Source organism: Brassica napus, chromosome A8, assembly GCF_020379485.1.
Source record: "Brassica napus cultivar Da-Ae chromosome A8, Da-Ae, whole genome shotgun sequence".
Classification (NCBI taxonomy): Eukaryota; Viridiplantae; Streptophyta; class Magnoliopsida; order Brassicales; family Brassicaceae; genus Brassica; species Brassica napus.
In genome coordinates, this window is record NC_063441.1 from 11620622 (window position 1) to 11640874 (window position 20253).

A 20253-nucleotide genomic window follows, 5' to 3' on the forward strand; every position below is an offset into this window, starting at 1 on the left:
CAAAGAACCCATATCGAGTTCGAGTCCATATTTTCATATATATTCCGTTGGGTTCTCGCATTTTTTTCGATTCTTTTGGTGTAGACAGAAGATAACGATAGATAACTTGCGCATGAAGCGACCACGTGGTCTAGGTTTCTGGGTCCATGAGATCCATGTTTTAAGTTTTGATCCCATCAATGAAGTTATATCAAGACTAAATGATCAGTAATCTATGTTACATGGAAACGGAAGCGGGTACGTGGAAGCGGAAGCGTATGGAAGCGCAGAAGCGAGATTTTTTAAAAAATTAGGAAGCGGATACGTGTTGGAAGCGTATTCACATATATATATATATATATATATATATGAATATATATACATATGTAAGATTATTTTTTAAAATCTAAAACTAAAAATTATATGATTTAAATTTAAAATAAAGCATTTATTCTTATAATAATTTTCAAATGACTTCATATTTAAACTGTGAAAATACACATAAATTAAATTAAATAATATTATATTATATTTTTTAATTCCTTATAATTAATTGACATAATATATTTGAATATATGATTTATCTTTAATAAAAACCTCAATGCATAAAGATAATTTATAGTATTAGTTTTAATATTTATATATTTTTATTCTCTCTATTCAATACTATTAAAATTTGGATTATATATAAATTAAAAACTATAATTTTATATTTTTATTGATATAAGACATTGTTTTTTTTTTAAATGGAAGCGTGATTCCAAAACGGAATCGTAAGCTTCCAATGTGTTTTTAAAGAGAATATTTTAGAAGTGTTTTGGAAGCGAGATTCCGTAAGCTTCCACAAGGTTCCGATTCCGATTCCGGTTCCGAAGCGGGAAGCGGACGTCCGATGAAGCTTCTGCGCTTGTATACGCTTCCGCTTCCACGTACCCGCTTCCGTTTCCTAATTTTTCATTCGAGTAACGTTATGAATAACCAGATTGTATATTACTAAACTATCATGTAGATTGAAATTCAAGCCTAAATTAATCAAGTAGCAGATTTTCATCAAAATTATACATCTTACAATCTTTCAAAGGGAAAAATAAGCATGAACTATACTGTACTTAGTAATATATCACTAAAACTACATTAGTAGATTTTCTTTCCTTGCTGCAATCTATGTCTAAACTTTGAAATTAATTTACTCAATTATTTTTTTCCTTCCATCTTTTAAGACATGGTTGAATTTAATAACACAATGCTACAACAAACTCTAAACGTTAATTAAATTTAATAACACTAATGCTACAACAAACTCTAAACGTTATATTTTTACTAACAAATTAATGGGCATAGTAAGAACACACATATTAAATGTCTTTCATTCTTCCTCTACCTTACAAATACGAGAAAGAACAAAGCAACACACAAGAAAAGCAAAAATACTTCACTTTTTTTTACTAATTAATTAGTTTTTTCTCCTCTTTCCGAAAAATATGGAGAATTACGTCGACGAGAGTGGTTTTGCACCTCTAAACCTAACTAAATTCACACGTGACGAAGAACATATGAAAGAAGAAGATTTTCCATTCGAAGTCGTTGACCAATCAAAGCCCACAAGTTTTCTTCAAGATTTTCACCATCTTGATCATGATCATCAGTTTGATCATCAATATCATCATCATCATGGCTCTACGTCTTCAAATCCTTCTTTGCTAGGTGCCCCAAGGACGTTGTCTTGTATCAATAAGGTTCCCTTGCAACATTGCTCTTACCAAGAAAACTTGGTCGACTTTTATGAATCTAAGCCACATTTGATGAATCATCATTTCCAAGCTTCAGACAATCAGTACTTCACTCGTGATCATCGTCACCAAGAGATCAGTTTGGTCGATGAACATAATCCTGTTGACTTGGAACAAAACAACATGATGATGATGAGGATGCTCCCTTTTGAATACCTTCCTACGGCAATAATCAAGCCTACGAACTTCATGATGCCAGATGAAGTTTCATGTGTTTCTGCAGATAATAATTGTTATAAAGCGATGAGTTTCAACAAGACCAAACCTTTTCTGACAAGAAACTTGTCTTCATCATCGTCTTCATCATCATGGAAAGGAAAGAATAATACAACCTTAGTCAAAGGACAATGGACTGCTGAAGAAGACAGGTTCGTTATTAACAATATAAAGCTTACGATCATACTGCATAATCAATATTTCTGACGATATATATAGTCTCATTATATTATATACTTATTACGCAAGATTACTAACAATTGTTACCAATAAAACCGTAATATATTTTGATATATAATAGGATATTAGTTCAGCTTGTGGAAAAATACGGATTGAGGAAATGGTCACACATCGCCCAAGTGTTACCAGGAAGGATTGGGAAGCAATGTAGAGAGAGATGGCATAACCATTTGAGACCTGACATTAAGGTATTAACAACTAGTAACCAAGATTCATGTCGTGATGATTATGGAAACCAAATATTAAATAGTGTTTGAGAGATTAATTATGAATATATTTTTCACAGAAAGAAACATGGAGTGAAGACGAAGACAGAGTGTTAATAGAATTTCATAAAGAGATTGGAAACAAATGGGCTGAGATTGCAAAAAGACTCCCTGGAAGAACAGAAAACTCGATCAAGAACCATTGGAACGCAACAAAACGAAGACAATTCTCCAAGAGAAAGTGTAGGTCTAAGTATCCAAGACCTTCTCTATTGCAGGATTACATTAAGAGCTTGGATTTGGGAGTTTTGTCGTCTTCTTCTGTTCCTGCAAGAGGTAGACGCAAAGAAAGTAACAAGAAGAAGGATATTGTGGCGGTTGAGGAGAAGAAGAAGAAGGAAGAGAAGTTTTATGGACAAGACAGGGTTGTGCCTGAATGTGTGTTTGCTGATGGCTTCGGATTTAATGAGAACCTGCTTGAGGAAGGATGTAGCATTGACTCGTTGCTTGATGATTTTCCTCAGGCTGACATCGATGCTTTTGTTCATGGAATCTGATTTGTATTGCTCTTTTCTTTAGTTTTTTTTTTTGGTTTCGTTTTTTTGGTATGAGAGAGATTCCACCAAACTTTGAGCAAAAATAATTCCACTCAATAAAACAACATAACTATATTTTATGTTTACAACTTTACATGTTACAACAGAGTGTGTTTCTTTCAAATGAAACCAAATGATTTCATATTTTAATCATTCTCTTGTAAATGTTTGTTTGCATTAATAATTTGCATTTTTTTGATGAGAAATAAAAAAAATGTATTTATATGTATTTAAGAAGGTGAAGATTAGTTTAACATGCTGAAGTAACAGAGACCCCAAAACCTAACTTGTACAACAAGAATATTACAACAAGAATATTACAAAACCTAACATACATAAAGTCATCTCTTAGCAATCGATCAAAAGGCAGTTCTGGGGAAAGGAGGTCGTATCAGTCCTAGATAGGAAAGGATTGATTCGAACCAAAACAAGAAAAAAACACAGAAGCAAGCAATGATAGACCAGAGAATAACAATGGTGGGTGTTCTGTTCTGTCTTCTCATAAGATCTTTAAGGAAAGGATAAAGACAAAGAACAACCCAAAACGCAAAGAAAACTCTCCCAGTCAAATCCGTTTTTTGCAAATCTTATTAAGACATAAAAAGAAAACTATTGCTTCACTGAGGGCTTTGCTATTGTTGACGAAGTGATAACAACCAAGATAAAGAATGAATAGAGCATTTCTTAAAAACGCAGACATTATGTGTTGAATTTGAAGCTTTTCCCAATGTGCTCTCTGCTCCAGCCTTCTTGTGATACTCATATCAAGGTCTCTTCTCTATGAAGACGTAAACTAATCTTCGAAGTTCGTTTCCTTCTGTGTCACGAGCTTTGCAATTTCTTCTGGAATATATGTCTCAAACACAATGAGAATAAATTGAAATCAAAACATCTCAATTTCCTCTGGTAAAGGCTCATATGAGTTTTGTGGTTGAAGAATTACAGAACTAATAAAAGAATTTGGTACTAGACATTTTTGTGAAAATGCCTCTCATTTGTTCAAAATGACATGAAAAAAGTGGACGATACAAGAAACAAATCAAGGTAAAACTAGACAGCTGTTTCTTTCCTTTGGTGTGGTTGGTTGATTTGTAATAAACTTGGAAGATAAGAAGAAGACACAAGTGGAGGATGATAACTTCCAGACCTTGTGGGTTCTTTTCCGATGTTCACTGATGTGAAGTATCCTTCTTCTCCAACAATGAAAGCTGTTGTTGCGTAGTGCCTGGATGAGTCATTTAAGCCTATATCGAAAACCACAGCGACTTTCTTCTCCTCGTCAATGAAGAAGCTCCCATGATTCCTGTGAACCAAAGGGTGTCTCGGTTGTTTTATTGTCAAATCCACCTTCAAAAACTTGCTCCAGGACACCACATTAGACTCAATCTTATTTGTAACCCAAAAATCCAATATGTTAGATTGCGACTTCTCATAAAGCACGGCGAGTTGCTCCTCCCTAACACAAGATAAAACCACAGCCTCGTGGCGGTTATCAGTGATTGTAAACGGGAGAGTCAGATGCGGTCCAAATCTCTCTTTTGTATAATCGAAACATAGCATAAAAACGCCAAGCCCTATTATGCACGCATCATTTCCCACTTCATGAGGTGCAGTTCCTCTAGCAAAAAAGTAAGTATCTCCCTTCAGAGTCACCCCGCGTTGATAATAATCAATTTCACAGTCGGGAATGAGGTCAAGAACACTCCATGATTCAGACATAGAATTGTAGATTTCAGACCCACTGAGTCGGCCATGGTTATAATAATCATAACAACAGTGTAGCCTCAAGATTTTATAGTTAGGGACTTTACTATTGTTATTGCATCCGAGAGCATACATGTTTGACTTGTGGAGCTGCTTTCTTGTTTCGATCCACTTTGTTTGCCCTAGATAAGGGTTCCACACCAAAAGCTTCGAGTTCTCTTTAGTGACACATAAGACTAAACCATCACAGTGAAATATTTTAGTTATCTCAACTTGATCAAGTAACCTTACTTGCTTCGTAGATGGATCAACCAAAGCGTCCTGATTGTGGATTCCTTGGAGACCGAATCTCAAGGAACAAACCTTACTACGTATTGTCATGAACCCTAGAAACTCATGTTGCCTTGATGTTGTTTTACCAACAATAAAGTCTTTGGATAAAACATTCCATAGTTTGCAAGTAGATCGTATTGCTTTTAGAGATGTTATTGGAACTTTGGCGAGTATCTTCTCACCCAACAAATCATGTGGAAGATCGCACATCATCGTCATCATTTCTGATCATTCATCCGAGTTTCAACAAACGCTAGCTGCATTTATAATGATTAGATTAACATAACAACACTAGATGCGAATCAACTTAATTCAATTAACATATATAGATAACAATGACACAAATACTCACAAAGGGCTGAACCGCGCGATGACCTGCAGCAATCGATGATGATACAAGAAAATAAGGTATCACGTGTATGTGTCTAAGCATAAGACACACGCCGACACACATCTAACCCTAATTCATCGTGGGCTTAATAATTTATAATGGGTTTACTAAACTGTTATGGGCACGAATATATACACTCGCAAGTTTTTTTTTTTTTCTTTTTGTAAGTTGGAACTCTTTATTTTGTTGCTATTTGCCTCTTTACTGCATTTTTTTTTTCTGAAAGAAGAGCTTTAAATACTGATCAATAATTTAAACAGAATCTCACTATTATGAAATTAATATTTTGACACATTTGTAGTTTATAGTTAAAATTTAAGTGATAGGAATTTTTTTTGAATAACTCACAAAAATATACATGACGCAAGAGTTTCTAAGGATAGGATGAATCAAATATCATTGTTTTTAGGCATATTTGTGACCGATTCGATTCGGTCCATAACTACCCGGATATTCACTGTTTGAATATCAATTTTTTTTTATATTTTACCCGGATATCCGGTTCGATCAGTAAAAATAAAATAAAAATTTAAATAAAAAAAACTCTAAAACAATATAAAATAAAATTAATTCATTACAAAAAAATTATTTACTTTTTAAATTTCATTAACAAAAATAATAAATTTAATAAATAAAATATTGTAAAAATTACATAAAATATAATAATTATAGAATTTGTATATAATTTATATATATAATTCTGTAAATATATATATAACATATCATATATATGTTTCTAATTTATATATTTATTACTAAATGTTTTACTGCACCATGCAGAAACAAAAATTTTAAAATTTAAATTATATTTAAAAATAAAATTTATTAAATTTTAATTTTCATTGTAGCTTTATGCATACAGATTAAGAAAACATATGATTTTGTATATTTTCAAAAAAAAACACAATTACCTATACACCTAACCATATTTCAACTAATAGAAAAATAAAATAGAGAATCTTATTGATAAACTTTGCATTGAAACTCTAAAACGATAATTAAATCGAAACGAAGGGAGTATATACCTATCAAAACCTAAAAAAGAAAATATTTCTAAATTTTGTACATATTAAAAGAAATTAATGATACTGAGATTAGAAAATTATAATTTAAAAAGCTACATAAAATCTGAAAGAATTTTTTTAGTAATAAAAATTATATATTAATATAATTATAAAAATATTAACAAATAAGATTCCAATTTTTAAAAAATATTATTATATTTCTATTTCTGCTATTATATTATTTATTGTGATATTAATGATGATCTATGATTTATTATCATATTTTAAAATAATTACTAAAAATATAAATAAATATTAAATATAAATATTTATATCAAAGTTCTAGGAGATTATTAGTTCTACATATTTACTGCTTATCCTTTTGAGAATAATGCAAAATAGAAAATGTTCAATTGGAATTTGAGATGATGTTATACAATATTCAAGTATACAATTATAACATATTAAAGATAATAATTATATTAATGTTAATTTATTATATACATATTAATAATAAAATTATAATCAATCGTATTTTAATATCTTTCAAAGTAGTAAGATATAAATGCTATATATATATATATAGTATCTAAAGGTATATATTAAAATCATAAAATGTGTTCTAGTTAAGAAGAGAATCGAAGAGCCTTTAAAAACAATGTCAAGAATAGGTTCAACATTTGAAAACTATCATATAAAAGAGGTTCAACATTTGAAATAACTTTACAAATAAAGTAGACTTTTAGGAAAAATATTTTGGACATCATACTTCATTTTGGGTTTCCGAAACAATGTAATTTATAAGAATATTTTGCTATATATATATATATATATAAAGCCACCACATGTTCTTTATATATAGTCTATGTGCCTTATTAGAAAAAGCTACAGTTTTAGTTTTTGTAAAATTAAGCAAATTTTTATATGTTTTGAAAATTTTAATTCTCTAGGTGGTCGTATGTTTGCGAACATTAATATTTAGTAATAAATCTTCAGACTAAGATATTAGTACTTTAGTGTTTTGTCTTTTACAACCAAAAAACATGGTAGGAAAGTTTTGGCAGTGTAAAAAGATACAGTTGTGGAAAGACTTTAACCACAATCAAGTTCTATACCTCAATGTCATAAGTGGAGTTTGATACTCATTGGACTCATATACTATTTCAAGACCATTAATCTTTTTAACATGATTTTTGTTTTTCAGTATATATATTTCCTCTGTTTCATTTTAAATTTTGAAGTGTCATTTTAAATTTATACACAGATTAACAAAACATTCAACTTTGTATATTTTCATAAAAATTACCTATACACCTAATCATATTTAAAACATTAAAAATTAAAATGAAAAATAAGTTCATAAATTTTGCATTAAAATTTTAAATGACACTTATTTTGTTACTAGACAACAATATTTATTACTCCATGAAAAAAAAGGAGTACTCTCTCTGTTTCAGATTACTTGTTGTTTTAGGGTAAAAAATTTGTTTTAAAATAAGTGTCGTTTTATAATTTCAATGCAAAATTTATTGATTTTATATTTTAGTCTATTTCTGAATTGGTTAAAATGTGGTTAGATGTATTAGAAATAAAATTTTTATATAGTAAATATACAAAATTAAATGTTTTCTTAATCTGTGTACCGAAATCTACAACGACAAGTAATTTAAAACGGAGGAAGTACTATTTAAAAAAAAATCTCACGTGTAGGTTAACATTTGCCATGTGAAAGAGCACAATGATTCTTGGAAAGGAAAACAGCACTCAATGATTTGTACTCTGTGCCCAAAATCAACGCATCTTTTCTATTAGCAAAGAAACAAAAAATAAATAAAAATAAACAGACAAATGTTCTGTGCTCCTTCCCACTCATCCTCCATTATTTTGCTGAAAATCCCATTATTTTGTCATTACCACAAAAGTCTCCATCAAACCTTTCCTCGTGAATCTGAAACCCGCCAATCAAAAACTTTCTGTTTTGTCTTAATTTTATAAACTGACAATGTCTGATTCTCCATCTTCATCTTCCTCTGTTTTAAGTCAGAACGTATCAAAACCAGTTTCAGACAAGCTTCTTGACAGGTACATTGACGTGTCTGAGTTTCAGTTCGATTACCAGAAAAGTGGAATCTGGTCTCCACCGTTTCAACGCACCACTTTTCTTACACCACAAGGCACAATTCTGACAGGCAAAGAAATGGCAGAGAAGCTTCACAATGTTCTAGAACCTCCACGGATCAAATGGTATAATATTTATTGTTGTCGTTGAATACGCTTTGTTTATTAATCTTGATCTACAATCTTTATTTTGTTGTTACTCGCAAAAGATTTTTCAGATACAACAAACAAAAGAGAAATCATGTTTCAAACAGAAACATTACTCTGTTCCAAAGCTTCTTTGCCAGTGATTCCATCTTTCAGATTCTTGAAATACTCTTTGTAGTCTTTCTATGGTGGATGACTCTGGGGATCTATTGTGAAAGGTTCGCTGAACGGTACTTTTTAACTTGAAAACAAACACACAAAATAGCTCAAATGAGAAATTAAACATCTTCTTGATTTAATCCTCAATTTTTGTGAAAATGAGGTTCTCAAATTTTCTGTCTTTAACTTGTAAGTGAGAATTAAGTCAAGCTCCTTGTTTACTCTCACATCCGGAGGTTGTTTGCTTAGATCCAAACCGGGTCTCTCTGGTCGGTTTACTCCAAACAGAACCAACATGAACAAACCTGTAACCGCATATAAACCAAATGCCAATTCAGAGTTTAGTGAAGATTCTTGTTTCTATGGAGAAAGAAACTAAACGCACCTTAGAGTTACAGGCTGTTGAATGTACGCTCGAATGTTCAAATGGTCCTGCTTAATTTGCTAAACATAAGCTGAAAAGAAAAAGCAAAGAGAAGAAAACATTTACTAAAGAAAGTAAACAAAACAAACCACCGGTTAGGTCTACTATGAAGTTACTTTCGCTGACAACTCCCACTACAACATCATCCAAGGCTCCCCAATGTAGATATTTAAATGTGTTATATATATAAATACATCGACTTCAACTTTTTCTCAAAAAAGGTTATGTCAAGTAAAAAGACTAATCAAGTTACGCGACTCAACTTACCCCCACCAACGAAAAGAAGCTTCCCGTTCTCAAGTTTAACACTATCTTTAACATCATTGATCAAGTTCTTCATTCCCGTGTATTCCACTAACTCGGGAGAGTCGCCTTTTATCTGTGTATCACCATACAATCTATATGTTTAGTTTTGTTGAAAATTGAACTTAAGAAATGTTCTTTTCAGTCCCATCACCTCTGGCTAGAAGAACCTGACTCCTTGAGCGGGGGGGGGGTGGAATATATAAGAAAAGAGCATCAAATCTTTAAGAAAAAACCTAAATGTATTTTTGTCTCTCAGGTTCATATCCTTCCTTTCGACAGACTATAACAGAAACAGCATTGATCACTTTCCTCACCCCTTTGAACTATTAAGGAACTAATTTATTTTCCTTTGTAATGTCTGCAACAATCTGATTTTAGCCCACTGATTAAATCAAGAATCTAAGAAGTAAGCAAATAGTTATCAATGATCTTGAAACTGTGGAGTTCCTCACGAAATCAATGTCGGTTCCTAACTTCGTCCGAGCCTTCTCTTCATTCCTTACCTTTTGATATTTTCACACAAAGTTTATTACTGCCCACATTTTTTTAATATCGAGAAGTACATCCAAAAGGTTAGTACCAGAGCTTTAACAGTCGAGCTTCTTCTCCTCAAAGATATCAACAACACTTCTACCTACACCACCAGTAGCTCCAGCCAGAAGAATGATTCTAGAATTGTCCATTGCACTAACCAGTTCCTCGGTTGATCCGCTAGTTAGTTTCTCAAACACTGAATAAGCACAATGTTTCGATGAACCTACCAAAACAGATCAAACAACATCGTTTACTCCATTAAGCATAAAACAAAAGAGTACTGAAAAATGCGTCTGCCGGGAGTCGAACCCGGGTCTATTGCTTGGAAGGCAATTATCCTAACCGTTGGACTACAGACGCTCTTGTTAAATAATAGGAAGCAATATAGTTAACTTATATTATTTCTACCAGAAACATTTGTTAAGTACTTGAGTGTTTTTTAAACAAAACAGTATTAATTTGAGATCTCTTAAATATGCTGTGATTGACTGGGAGCAGATGAAATGAGGTCTTAAATATAATTGACTAATACTTTCCTTTTGTGATACTTCACCATTCATTTGACCAAATAAAGTTTATTTGCATCAGAAATCATCTCTAGTGAAATCATAAAGAAAATTTCAAAGACATTTTACTTTCAAGTCACTTTCTGTGACCTCAAAGTGCATTCGCAGCTAGTTCATTGTGTGTGTCCTATGATTTTTATCTCACCGTTTAGAACTTTTGGTGCTTTATATTAAGTTGTTTATGCGGTTATGTTAATGTTTCCGGCCGTTCAGCTTTTGATGCAACAGTATTTTTAATCAGTATGGCTACTTTGTTGTGATTCAATGAGTTTTCCATGGTTGGAGTATAAGCTTTATTTATGAAACTTAGATTGGTAAAAAAAAAAAAAGAGAGCACACTTGCTTTGCTGTAAAGGATGAGTATTAATTAAAGTATATTGGCCGCATATAGTCAGCATTTAATCAGCATTAACAATGAACATGACATGATATAATCTTGAGTCAATTAAAACAGTCAAAAATTGACTCATCATTCTCAATAGTCGTCGAAATATTATATGCATGATGCAAACCAGCAAAAAATAAAACGATTTGGTAAAAAAATACGACTTTTAAGAAAAGTTATCGCAATGGTTGATATCCTATTATGTCGTTTGTAGAATATACCGCATTGCTCTTTGCTTCTTGTTGGCTCAATCCACCAACCACCATTCAACCATAGTGTTCCATAGTTGGCTCAATCACGTAAAACGCTATTCCCATCTTCATTCTTTAAACATTGAAGCACTTGATGTACTAACTAGTACTTTTTATTGAAATTAAAAAAGATATTAAAGGTGAGCATTATGTTGTATATTTCATAATAGTGAACGTAAAAGTTCAACAAAATTTAGTATACCTAAGGAAATTATATGTTATTCAAGCAATACATTGTATATTTGCATTGGTGTCTGGTGAATGATATTATTGGCACATTTGTATAATAAACACAATTTGATACATGGTAAACAAAAATCGGGACTGTTATAGAAAAAAAAGTGACAAATTTCTTATGGAGTCAATCGTTGAAATCTTAATTTTTTGTAAACACACAGAAATTTGGAAAAAATATTGTATTTGTTAAAATAATTATATCAATCAAATTAAACTTAACTTACAACATTTTCAATAAAAGTACAACGGGTTCATATTGCCATCACTAAATATACCGCATAATAGTCGAACGTCTTGTCGTTTTTAATAATATGGACAGTCCAAAAAATCATAACAGATCATTTAAAATTAAAATTTCTTATATCATACGCGCGGGGTACTATTCTTTTATTCCTTTTCAGATTATAAAGTAGAAGAGCCTGGATCTGGTGAATTTGCTAATGCTTCAATCTCAAGTCTTTACAATATAAGAGAAACAAAAAAACTTATTAGATAAAAGCACTTCTTTATAGAAGAAAATCCGCTGTATATTAATCGAAGATTATTTTAAAAATTGTAACCTTAAATTTATACTAATGAAAAAAAAATTATGCTTAGGTGTCATTTAATTAAGATGTCAATTTAGCTTACGTGGCAGGTTAAAAATCAATTGAAAAAAATGTTTGTCCAAATCAAATTTCTAGAGAATATTATATTAATTCAAAATATAATAAGCGTGTATTTTTTTTAAATAAAAGCTATGAAAAATTACGTAATATGATTAACATATATATAGTAATTAATGATTATGAATAATAAAAATTTGATAACAATTTTTGTATCTTTCTTCATTTTTGTTTAATTTTATATTATCAAAAAAATTAAACAATCACATTAATCATATAATAAAAAATTAGATTTTTTCTTATATGTTATATTTTGAATTTTTTTAAATGACTTTTACAAAAATGAGAAAACTTTATATGTTATATTTTAGATTTCTTAAAAAGATTTTAAATTGCAAAAATGAGGAAACCATATATGTTATATTTTTCTTATATGTTATATTTTTTCTTATATGTTTTATTTTGATTTTTTTAAAAAAAATTTAAATCACAAAAATATAAGTTTTCTTTAAGCATACAACTAAAAATATTAAAATGACATGTATCAATTCAATGATTGATCTGAAACCTTTCAAAACCATATAGAAGATAAATGTCAAAATAATTCAACTGTGGAAACAATACTGTTCACTTTTTCAAGAATGTGTTCGGTGAAAAAAAAGAGGTTTTTGTGTCATAATTTGTTTAGTGTCTAATTCGATCAACCCATGATATATTAATTTTAGTTTAGTTCCAAAATTTTTAATAAAAATTAATCCGGTACATCGGAAATAAATTATATAATAATAACAAAAAAAATATTATATATGTATAAATAAAATGATTAAATATATAAAAAAATTATCGATAATATATACAAATAAACTCATTATGCCTAAGGTGCATGTCTTATCCTAGTATAAGTTAAAAATCAAAATCATGAACAAGTTGGTGGTCGATGACACGAACCACCATATCTCAAGGTAGGTATATATCCATATGGAGAGATTTGAGCTGTTCCTCTAAAATCAGGACAACACCAACTTCACAAAATCTCTAAACCATAACCCTGAATCCTATAGCTTTACCATCTTCATGATTAAGAAATCTCTTAGTCTAGGACCCGGGACCGATATGACAATCATATTGTTCTTTTTTGACGAAAACTAGGGTTTGGGGCTAATTATGTAACCGGTCTGCTAAATGATTAGGGACATTAGGCCTGGGCGTTCGGTGGACCGTTCGGTTTCGGTCCGGATACTTTGGATTTACGAATTTTTGGTGTTATGCTCAGAAGTACTATTCGGATTTTACTAATTATCAGATCGGTTTCGGTTCGGTTTCTTTCGGGTTCGGTTCGGTTCGGATGTAACCAATGTTTAAAATCGTCTAAAAATATTTTTTTTAAACCTTAAAAATTGACAAAAAATTTTCAAAATATATAAATTGTTTACAAATCTAATTAAAAATTAGTTAAACTATCTAAATTAACTAAAAAGTATTCAAAATAACAATTAAAACAAACTAAAAAAATATTTTGAATATCCTAAAATATCTAAATCATCTTAAATATAAAAACTTTAACATATTTAACTAATTTCGGATATCTTCGGATCCTAGTTCGGATGTCGGTTCGGTTCAGATTATAACCAAACACCAAAGTACTAAGCTCATAAGTCCCGTTCGGATATTTTTGTATAACAGTTCGGATTCGGTTTCGGTTTTTCTGGTTCGGGTCTAGGTAAGTACTTCGGGTTGAGTTAAAAACGTCCAGGCGTAAGGGACATAATAATGTAAATGTAATCATTGCATAGGCACTAGATTCCATGAGCCAAGAACCCAAGTGTTTAACTATGGGTTTTACGCAATTAAGACAGCTACTACAAAACTAAAAGATGGGATGATTCGTGTGGTTCTTGGATCGGTCACGTTACTCCGAAAGAAGACATAGCCTAAGTCTTTGTCATCAATGAAGTTTGGTTTCTGATTGATGCAACTGGTCCCCTACTTCGGTATAAATTCCACAACTTACCCAGAGATTACAAAACCAATAAAAAAAAAAGTTTTCACAAGGTTAAAAGTGGGCACAAGATGATTCAGGCTGATTTGGTTCTCTTTTTCAAACTGCAATAGCTTTTACCCGTTAAAGAAACATCTTCTCATCTCCCTATTAATATTTATAATCCTAAAACGGGTATTTTCTTTAAGTGTGTTTTTCTCTCTTAAGTTAATTCGCATTTGTTCAAAACATCTGGCTACATCTGGCTTCTCGGATCTTTAGGAATGATGAAATGGGGAAGAAAGAAACATGTTCCTTCTTCATCTTCTTTGTCTCGTGCTCATCATGTTTCTTGGTTTTCAAAGTTGAGAGGTTCTTCTGACTTGAAACCTGCACAGGAGAAGAAGCATCATGATGAAGCTAGCCAGAAGATGTCTACAAAATCTTCCTTGAGTTCTACTAAACCTCGAAATGATATTCATGAGAGCAGCAAAAGGTTACAGAGAGTATCAGTAGAAAAGGAGAACGTTGCAAAAAGGTCAGCAGGCATGGAGTCAAATGAGAAGTTTGAAGAGATCATGAGCAGTGTGAAGAAGAAAGCAAGAGATTACCAAAGAGAGACGCGTGGCTTCCTAGAAGTAGAGGCAATGGATAGAGACAAAGGAGCAACGGTGATCATGACGCCAAGAATTCACGTGAACAGAGATAAGAAGAGACGTGACCAAAAGCTTCTCCTACAAAAACCAAAGAGATCAGAACAGGAGTCAGAGGTCAAGGTGCAAAAACCAGCCACAAGAACATGTACAAGAAGCTACAGTAGAGAAGATTTTGTGAAGCTGAAGGAAATAAAACTAAGAGAAGTGAAGCTGAAGGCTGACCAACAGAGGAAATCTATGTACCTAAGAAGGGAGCTAGGAATAAAAGAAAACAGCAATGTTAGAGTCTTTTCACCAAGAACATGCAGAGTTAAAGCTATGGAAGACTTGAAGAAGGCTAAACTGAGAGCACGTGACCACGATGGAGGAGGAACAGAGAAGGAAAGCTTTGCAGTTGTGAAATGCTCGAGTGATCCTCAGAAGGATTTTACAGATTCAATGGTGGAGATGATCATGGAGAATGGTATTATCAACCACCCTGAAGAACTCAAAGAGCTTCTGGTTTGTTATCTTAGACTCAATACCAATGAATATCATGACATGATCATCAATGTGTTTCAGCAGGTGCACAGTGATTTATATTTACATTAATTTTGGTGTAGAATAGTAATTATCCCTCAGTTTTTAATATTGGAGTTTTATAGAATTTGTTTTTCCAAATTAGATGACTTTTTCTATTTAACTTTGTATCACCCTTAGTATTTTCTTGTGTATTTTATTATTGGTTGAATTTTGTTTAAGTGAATAATTAATGATAATTATTTAAAAATGTAAAACAAAATTAAATATTTTTTTAATCTATGTACACGATCTTGAAATTGTGATCTAATAAAAAGCAGAGGGAGTATCAGTCATAATCTTTTGCATAATAGAGAATGTAGCAGAGCTTCTAGATGATGCCTAACTCTCACATGAATCAAAGTATCAAAGACAGAAAAATAACTGAACAAAGTTGTCAGGTCAAGCTTCTACAGTCCTGCAAGATTAATGTTACAGTCTGCTAGAGTGAACTGAAAGGACATAACATGTGATGATGAAAAGCAGAACCAGACCCAAAATAAAATGAACCGACAAGAAAAAAGAAACCTATGTTACAAGAAACTATAAACAGATCTGAAGTAGAGATCCTTTAACACAACAACTTCTCTATCTCAAGAAGTCAGATGTCCAAGCTGTTCTGTAAGTGTATTTACATTCCTCGAATCCCACCAACATTTCTCAGCTTTATCATCTTTCCTCTCTGATTGAACTTCCTTTTGCCCAGTTGAGCCAGGGTTCTCTGTCAAAAGCTGTTGCCAGAAGACATCATTCCCTCCTGCTCCTGGAGGAGGAGGAGCAACAATGGTCTGTTCTTTGGAAGCATTAGGCTCAGAGTTCATGTCGATGGTCCTTGGAGAAGTAGGACATGTGTCGATACTTAGCTGAATGCAAGGGAGAGGAGGGCTTTCAGGACAAGTAGATGACTCATCCACATCAAGTGTCATCATGCTTCTTGTTTCTTGTCCCAAACTCTCGCTAGAATCTTCAGATACAAGATTCTCCCAAACCGCTATTGATGACTCCAACTGTTCCACCTGAAGCTCTCTTGCCTGTGAAGAAGGGCTTGTGGAACCTTCCAACCCGATCCTAGGGAACCTTCTTTTCCTCTCGTTAGTCTCTTGTAGACACGGAGAGAGATTGAAAGCAAGCTCCGGTTTCTCCAACACCTGAGAGACAAACGAAGCCATCGTCTTCTGACGCTTCTCCATGTGCTGTAACTGATCTTTTAGTTCTTTAACTTGTTGCTGAAACATCTCTCGTTCCTTCTCTTGTTTTTGCAACTCTTCAAGCAACACTTCTTTCTCCTTGGTTAGTCTCTCGATCTGATCATTCATTCTCTGTCGTTCTGAATCAGTCAATGGGTGAGGTTGGAGACTCGGTGAAGAATGGCTGTGAACAGGTTTGCGTCTATGAATGTTCTTCATAAGATGAGGCTGACCTCTCACGAAATCATCGTTAGCAAACTCCCATTGCTCTGGATCAGCTTTTCTAAAACCCTACAAACAAACAAAAAAACTTAAAATAAACTAAAGAATGTTCTGTTTAAAAAAAAAAAAAAAAGACAGAACAGAACTAAACAGTTACGTATGTGTTAAGCTGTCGGATAAAGCTTGCGAAGTTGTTGTGTTTGAAGAATTTGGGAAGAAGGTCTCTTGAAAACTCCGGTGGGTTCCAAACGATGAAGCTTTTGTTGCTTTGAGGACTCCACGAGACGATTGAATCAGATGAGGAGTCGTCAACCATCTCGTACGTTTTGGTGAGGAAAGGTGGGAGCGAGCCTCCATGGTTACTCTCATCCATCTCTATAAAAGCTTTTCAGGAAAACCAAAGATCAAAACTTTCGATCAAAAGTGGATAAAGCTTCGAACTTTAACCAAGTGAGAGAGAACCCACCAGTGTTTTTGGTAATGAAACTAATCAAACAGAAGCTTCTCAGAAACCCTTTTAAATTACTCTCAGATTCAATGAATCTAGAGCCCTTTTTGTATTAAATTTTCACCTAATCCTATAATATAAAGAAAAAAGTGCTTCTCGAAACCTCTCTTCTTCTCGAATTTTCAAAGATCAGTGATTTTTGTCTTGCTCTGTTTCTCTGAGGAAATAACAGAGTCTTGTGAAGAAAAGTAGACAAGACGATTGACCCGGTGCTTGATATTATAAGAAGAAGAATTGTCAAAGCTTTCGACAATTTTTATTGGATAGAAATTAAACGAAATAAAGGTGTTGATTTTTTTTTTTGATATCTAAAAGTTTGATCAAGTGCGTACGAATCGCACAACACAACACATCTTTTTGCAGAGATTGGGTTTGGTTGGAATTTTTATTTATTCATTTATTTTTACTATTTTATGAAACTGTGGTCCATGGCATGGCACCATCCTATGAGGTTTTAAATTATGGCTTTCGAATGGTGATTATCGTTTTGTTCCGTCCCACAGTTAAAAGTAACAAAAATTTCTATATACAGTATATATCTATACATTTTTATAACTGTTAGAACCGCATCGCAGTTGAACCGCTTGTACCGCATCACTCAAACCGAAGTCACCATTCAGAGCCTATAAACTTTTGTTAATTTAAAAAGTCAATGATACGTGTATAACTAACTATAAACAGATAATCATACATTTGTGTATGTAGAAGCATTTATGACCGTAAGGGCATGAATATTGCAAGTTTCCAAATGGGGTTTTAGAGAAAAAGTGATGTGTGGACCCCCACAAAAACTTCAGAATCGATGACAAAAAGCACAAACTAAAAAGGGTTTTTTGATAGCAGGTAGTATTGTCGGTTATCGAATCGTCTTTGTAATCTTTCTCATAATTGAAATATCTAAATAAATCCTCGACAAAAAAAAAGAAAAGGGCTTTTGATTATTTTGATTAAGAATCCCAAAGATTTATTTAGGGTCTTTTAATTATTTTTAAATACTTTTTAAATAGTAAATATGAGTTAAGAGACTTAGTTAAGAAATTTCAACATTTATATGTTTCAATGCAAGTCTTCTTAATTAACAGTTTTTTAAAAAAAAATGTAGAAAGGGTTTTTGATTATTATGTGAATATAGAAGATGAGAACATGATTTTGATTCCTCATTAAGCAGAAAACAAAATCAAAAACTTAGCAAGCTTGTTTTTGATTCCTCATTATTTTGTGAATGTAGAAGATGAGCACACAAAGGTAACTTCATATCAAGATTACAGTAATCCAAGGCGCAAAGTGAAGTTACCAGTTTAGGAACTAGTGGATAGACATTGCAGAATGATTTCATCTCTTCTCTAGATACAAGAGAATCAATGGACAGTACATCTGCTCCAGCATCTGTAAAAACTCTTGCTCTACTGAACGATTCCTCCAGAAACATCGCTTCTCTACAAGCATTACTGCTTCCCTCTCGCCGCTACAAGAAACATGATCGCTGATGATGATTCCAGCAAAGCAATACACATATGTACATAAAGATCAAAAAGCAAACATCTTTCTTAAATTTAAGCTAAAGAAACTGTAAAGTCTTAAACTTTAAGATCAAAGAATCTCAAGTTCCATCACCAAACACACAGACAAGAATGAAAAGGAACTGTACCACAAGGAAGATGTAACGGCCCAAAAATTTTCATAAAAGAATAGGCTTCTCTACGGCCCATATGGCAAAGACCTAGGGTTTCCCTTCCCCTTTTCTATAAAAAGAGATGCAGTCTCCCTTTTGCCTCATACAGAAACTAAATCGAAGCTCTGCAGAGAATTCCCGGAGACCAGAAACCCTAGCCGCCGAGCTCTCCCTTTCTCTCTTGCGCCGTCTCTCTCTCTTCTCTCTCTCTCTCCTCGCCGTCGCTCTCTCTCTCCTTGCCGTCACCCGCTCTCTCTCTCCTTGCCGGCGCCGTGTGGTGGTGGTGGTGACCAGATCTCAACCTCCTCTCATCTTTGTTTCCAGATCCAGATCCAGATCTAGGCTAAGGTGGAGTGTCTTGAACCCATCTTGTTCTCATGCACTGTATACTCCTTTATGTTGGAGTTAGGGTTGTTTAGACCCTGTTTGAAAACTAGGATGATAGAACATGATTATTGCTAGGATGTTAGATGAATGGATCACGATGCATAAGAACCCTCATATTGTTAAATGAGACTTAGTAAACTGAAATGGAGTTGTGGTAGTGATGATTGATTGGTGATTTATGCTCGTATGTTTGGATGTGTAGTCCCATGAGTGGTTTGTGATTAAAGCTAGGATGCTAGAGAGAAATGAATGCTAAGATGATAGATGACTACTAATTGCTATTGATATTGTAAGTGAAACATGAGTGCGATGTGTATTGTGTGTGACACCGATAACGGGTGACGTCTAGTGATTGAGTCCAAGTACAAGTCTAAATGAATAAGGAAAGTAAATGAGAATGGGAAGGGATAAGTGGAAATGATAAGGATGTGAAAGGATAAGTAAAAGTATGAAAGAATGATGTTACGGTTAAGCATGGGTGGGGAAGCATATAGAGTCTAAGGAAAGTATGTGTGGCAGTAGTTCTCGCTAGGTATCCATAGGAGATGTGGCGAATACACAAGAATATGGAAGCACCCATAGGAGATGTGGCGAATCCACATGAATATGGGGTAGAAGCCTAGTGGGAGCTACCCACTGATGATAAGAACGTGTGCCAATCGCGAGAGGCGGGATATAAAAACGTGCATCATGGTCGGGTAACGGGGAGTTGAAGGTGACATAGGATCGAGTCAGTCTAGTATGAGGAGACGGTTAAGTCTAGGGTTTAACGTGTGTGGCAATGAGTGGGATCATTGTATTGGTTGATCGCTAGGTTGCTAGAAATGTATGGAGTTGAATGTTTGGAAATAATGATGATGATATGAAATGATGAAAACACATTACTTGATTGTA

The 20253-nt window shown here is 33.1% G+C and overlaps 4 protein-coding genes, 1 non-coding gene and 1 pseudogene across 9 annotated transcripts; 2 read left to right on the top strand and 4 right to left on the bottom strand.

The window, feature by feature from the left end:
- The first annotated feature begins 1344 nt into the window (after nucleotides 1–1344).
- On the top strand, nucleotides 1345–3126 carry LOC125577336 (transcription factor MYB98-like). The gene is made up of 3 exons (XM_048738739.1): nucleotides 1345–2137; nucleotides 2287–2413; nucleotides 2512–3126. The coding sequence occupies exons 1-3, from the start codon at nucleotides 1461–1463 to the stop codon at nucleotides 2986–2988; spliced, it is 1281 nt and encodes a 426-aa protein (XP_048594696.1). The 5' UTR covers nucleotides 1345–1460; the 3' UTR covers nucleotides 2989–3126.
- A 388-nt stretch (nucleotides 3127–3514) lies between these two features.
- On the bottom strand, nucleotides 3515–5779 carry LOC106359666 (F-box/kelch-repeat protein At3g13680-like). The gene has a single exon (XM_022690728.2). It carries the CDS (start codon nucleotides 5284–5286, stop codon nucleotides 4078–4080), a length of 1209 nt encoding a protein of 402 aa, XP_022546449.2. The 5' UTR covers nucleotides 5287–5779; the 3' UTR covers nucleotides 3515–4077.
- A 3285-nt stretch (nucleotides 5780–9064) lies between these two features.
- LOC111203838 lies at nucleotides 9065–11421 on the bottom strand (annotated as a pseudogene).
- TRNAG-UCC lies at nucleotides 10436–10507 on the bottom strand. Its single transcript has one exon. It is a non-coding gene; the product is annotated as a tRNA-Gly (tRNA).
- A 2587-nt stretch (nucleotides 11422–14008) lies between the features above and the next one.
- LOC106358868 (transcription repressor OFP5-like) lies at nucleotides 14009–15546 on the top strand. The gene has a single exon (XM_048738743.1). It carries the CDS (start codon nucleotides 14454–14456, stop codon nucleotides 15414–15416), a length of 963 nt encoding a protein of 320 aa, XP_048594700.1. The 5' UTR covers nucleotides 14009–14453; the 3' UTR covers nucleotides 15417–15546.
- A 173-nt stretch (nucleotides 15547–15719) lies between these two features.
- Nucleotides 15720–17650, bottom strand: LOC106360932 (heat stress transcription factor A-4a). 5 transcript variants are annotated; one of them, XM_048738742.1, is made up of 3 exons: nucleotides 17259–17650; nucleotides 16950–17167; nucleotides 15720–16861 (listed from the first exon to the last, which is right to left on the bottom strand). In XM_048738742.1, exons 2-3 carry the CDS (start codon nucleotides 17163–17165, stop codon nucleotides 15977–15979), a joined length of 1101 nt encoding a protein of 366 aa, XP_048594699.1. In that variant the 5' UTR covers nucleotides 17166–17167; nucleotides 17259–17650; the 3' UTR covers nucleotides 15720–15976. The 5 variants fall into 5 exon arrangements, with proteins under 5 accessions (XP_048594699.1, XP_048594698.1, XP_022545645.2 ...); XM_048738741.1 differs by having other exon boundaries at nucleotides 16950–17176; nucleotides 17259–17621; XM_022689924.2 differs by having other exon boundaries at nucleotides 16944–17167; nucleotides 17259–17546.
- Between the last annotated feature and the right edge of the window lie 2603 nt (nucleotides 17651–20253).

Coding starts and splice junctions, on each gene's coding strand:
- LOC125577336 (XM_048738739.1), top strand. CDS start 1,461: ATGGAGAATTACGTCGACGAGAGTGGTTTTGCACCTCTAAACCTAACT. Junction 2,138..2,286: donor TGGACTGCTGAAGAAGACAG/GTTCGTTATTAA, acceptor GATATATAATAG/GATATTAGTTCAGCTTGTGG. Junction 2,414..2,511: donor ATTTGAGACCTGACATTAAG/GTATTAACAACT, acceptor TATTTTTCACAG/AAAGAAACATGGAGTGAAGA.
- LOC106359666 (XM_022690728.2), bottom strand. CDS start 5,286: ATGATGACGATGATGTGCGATCTTCCACATGATTTGTTGGGTGAGAAG.
- LOC106358868 (XM_048738743.1), top strand. CDS start 14,454: ATGATGAAATGGGGAAGAAAGAAACATGTTCCTTCTTCATCTTCTTTG.
- LOC106360932 (XM_022689924.2), bottom strand. CDS start 17,165: ATGGATGAGAGTAACCATGGAGGCTCGCTCCCACCTTTCCTCACCAAA. Junction 16,862..16,943: donor AGCTTAACACATACGTAACT/GTTTAGTTCTGT, acceptor GTTTGTTTGTAG/GGTTTTAGAAAAGCTGATCC.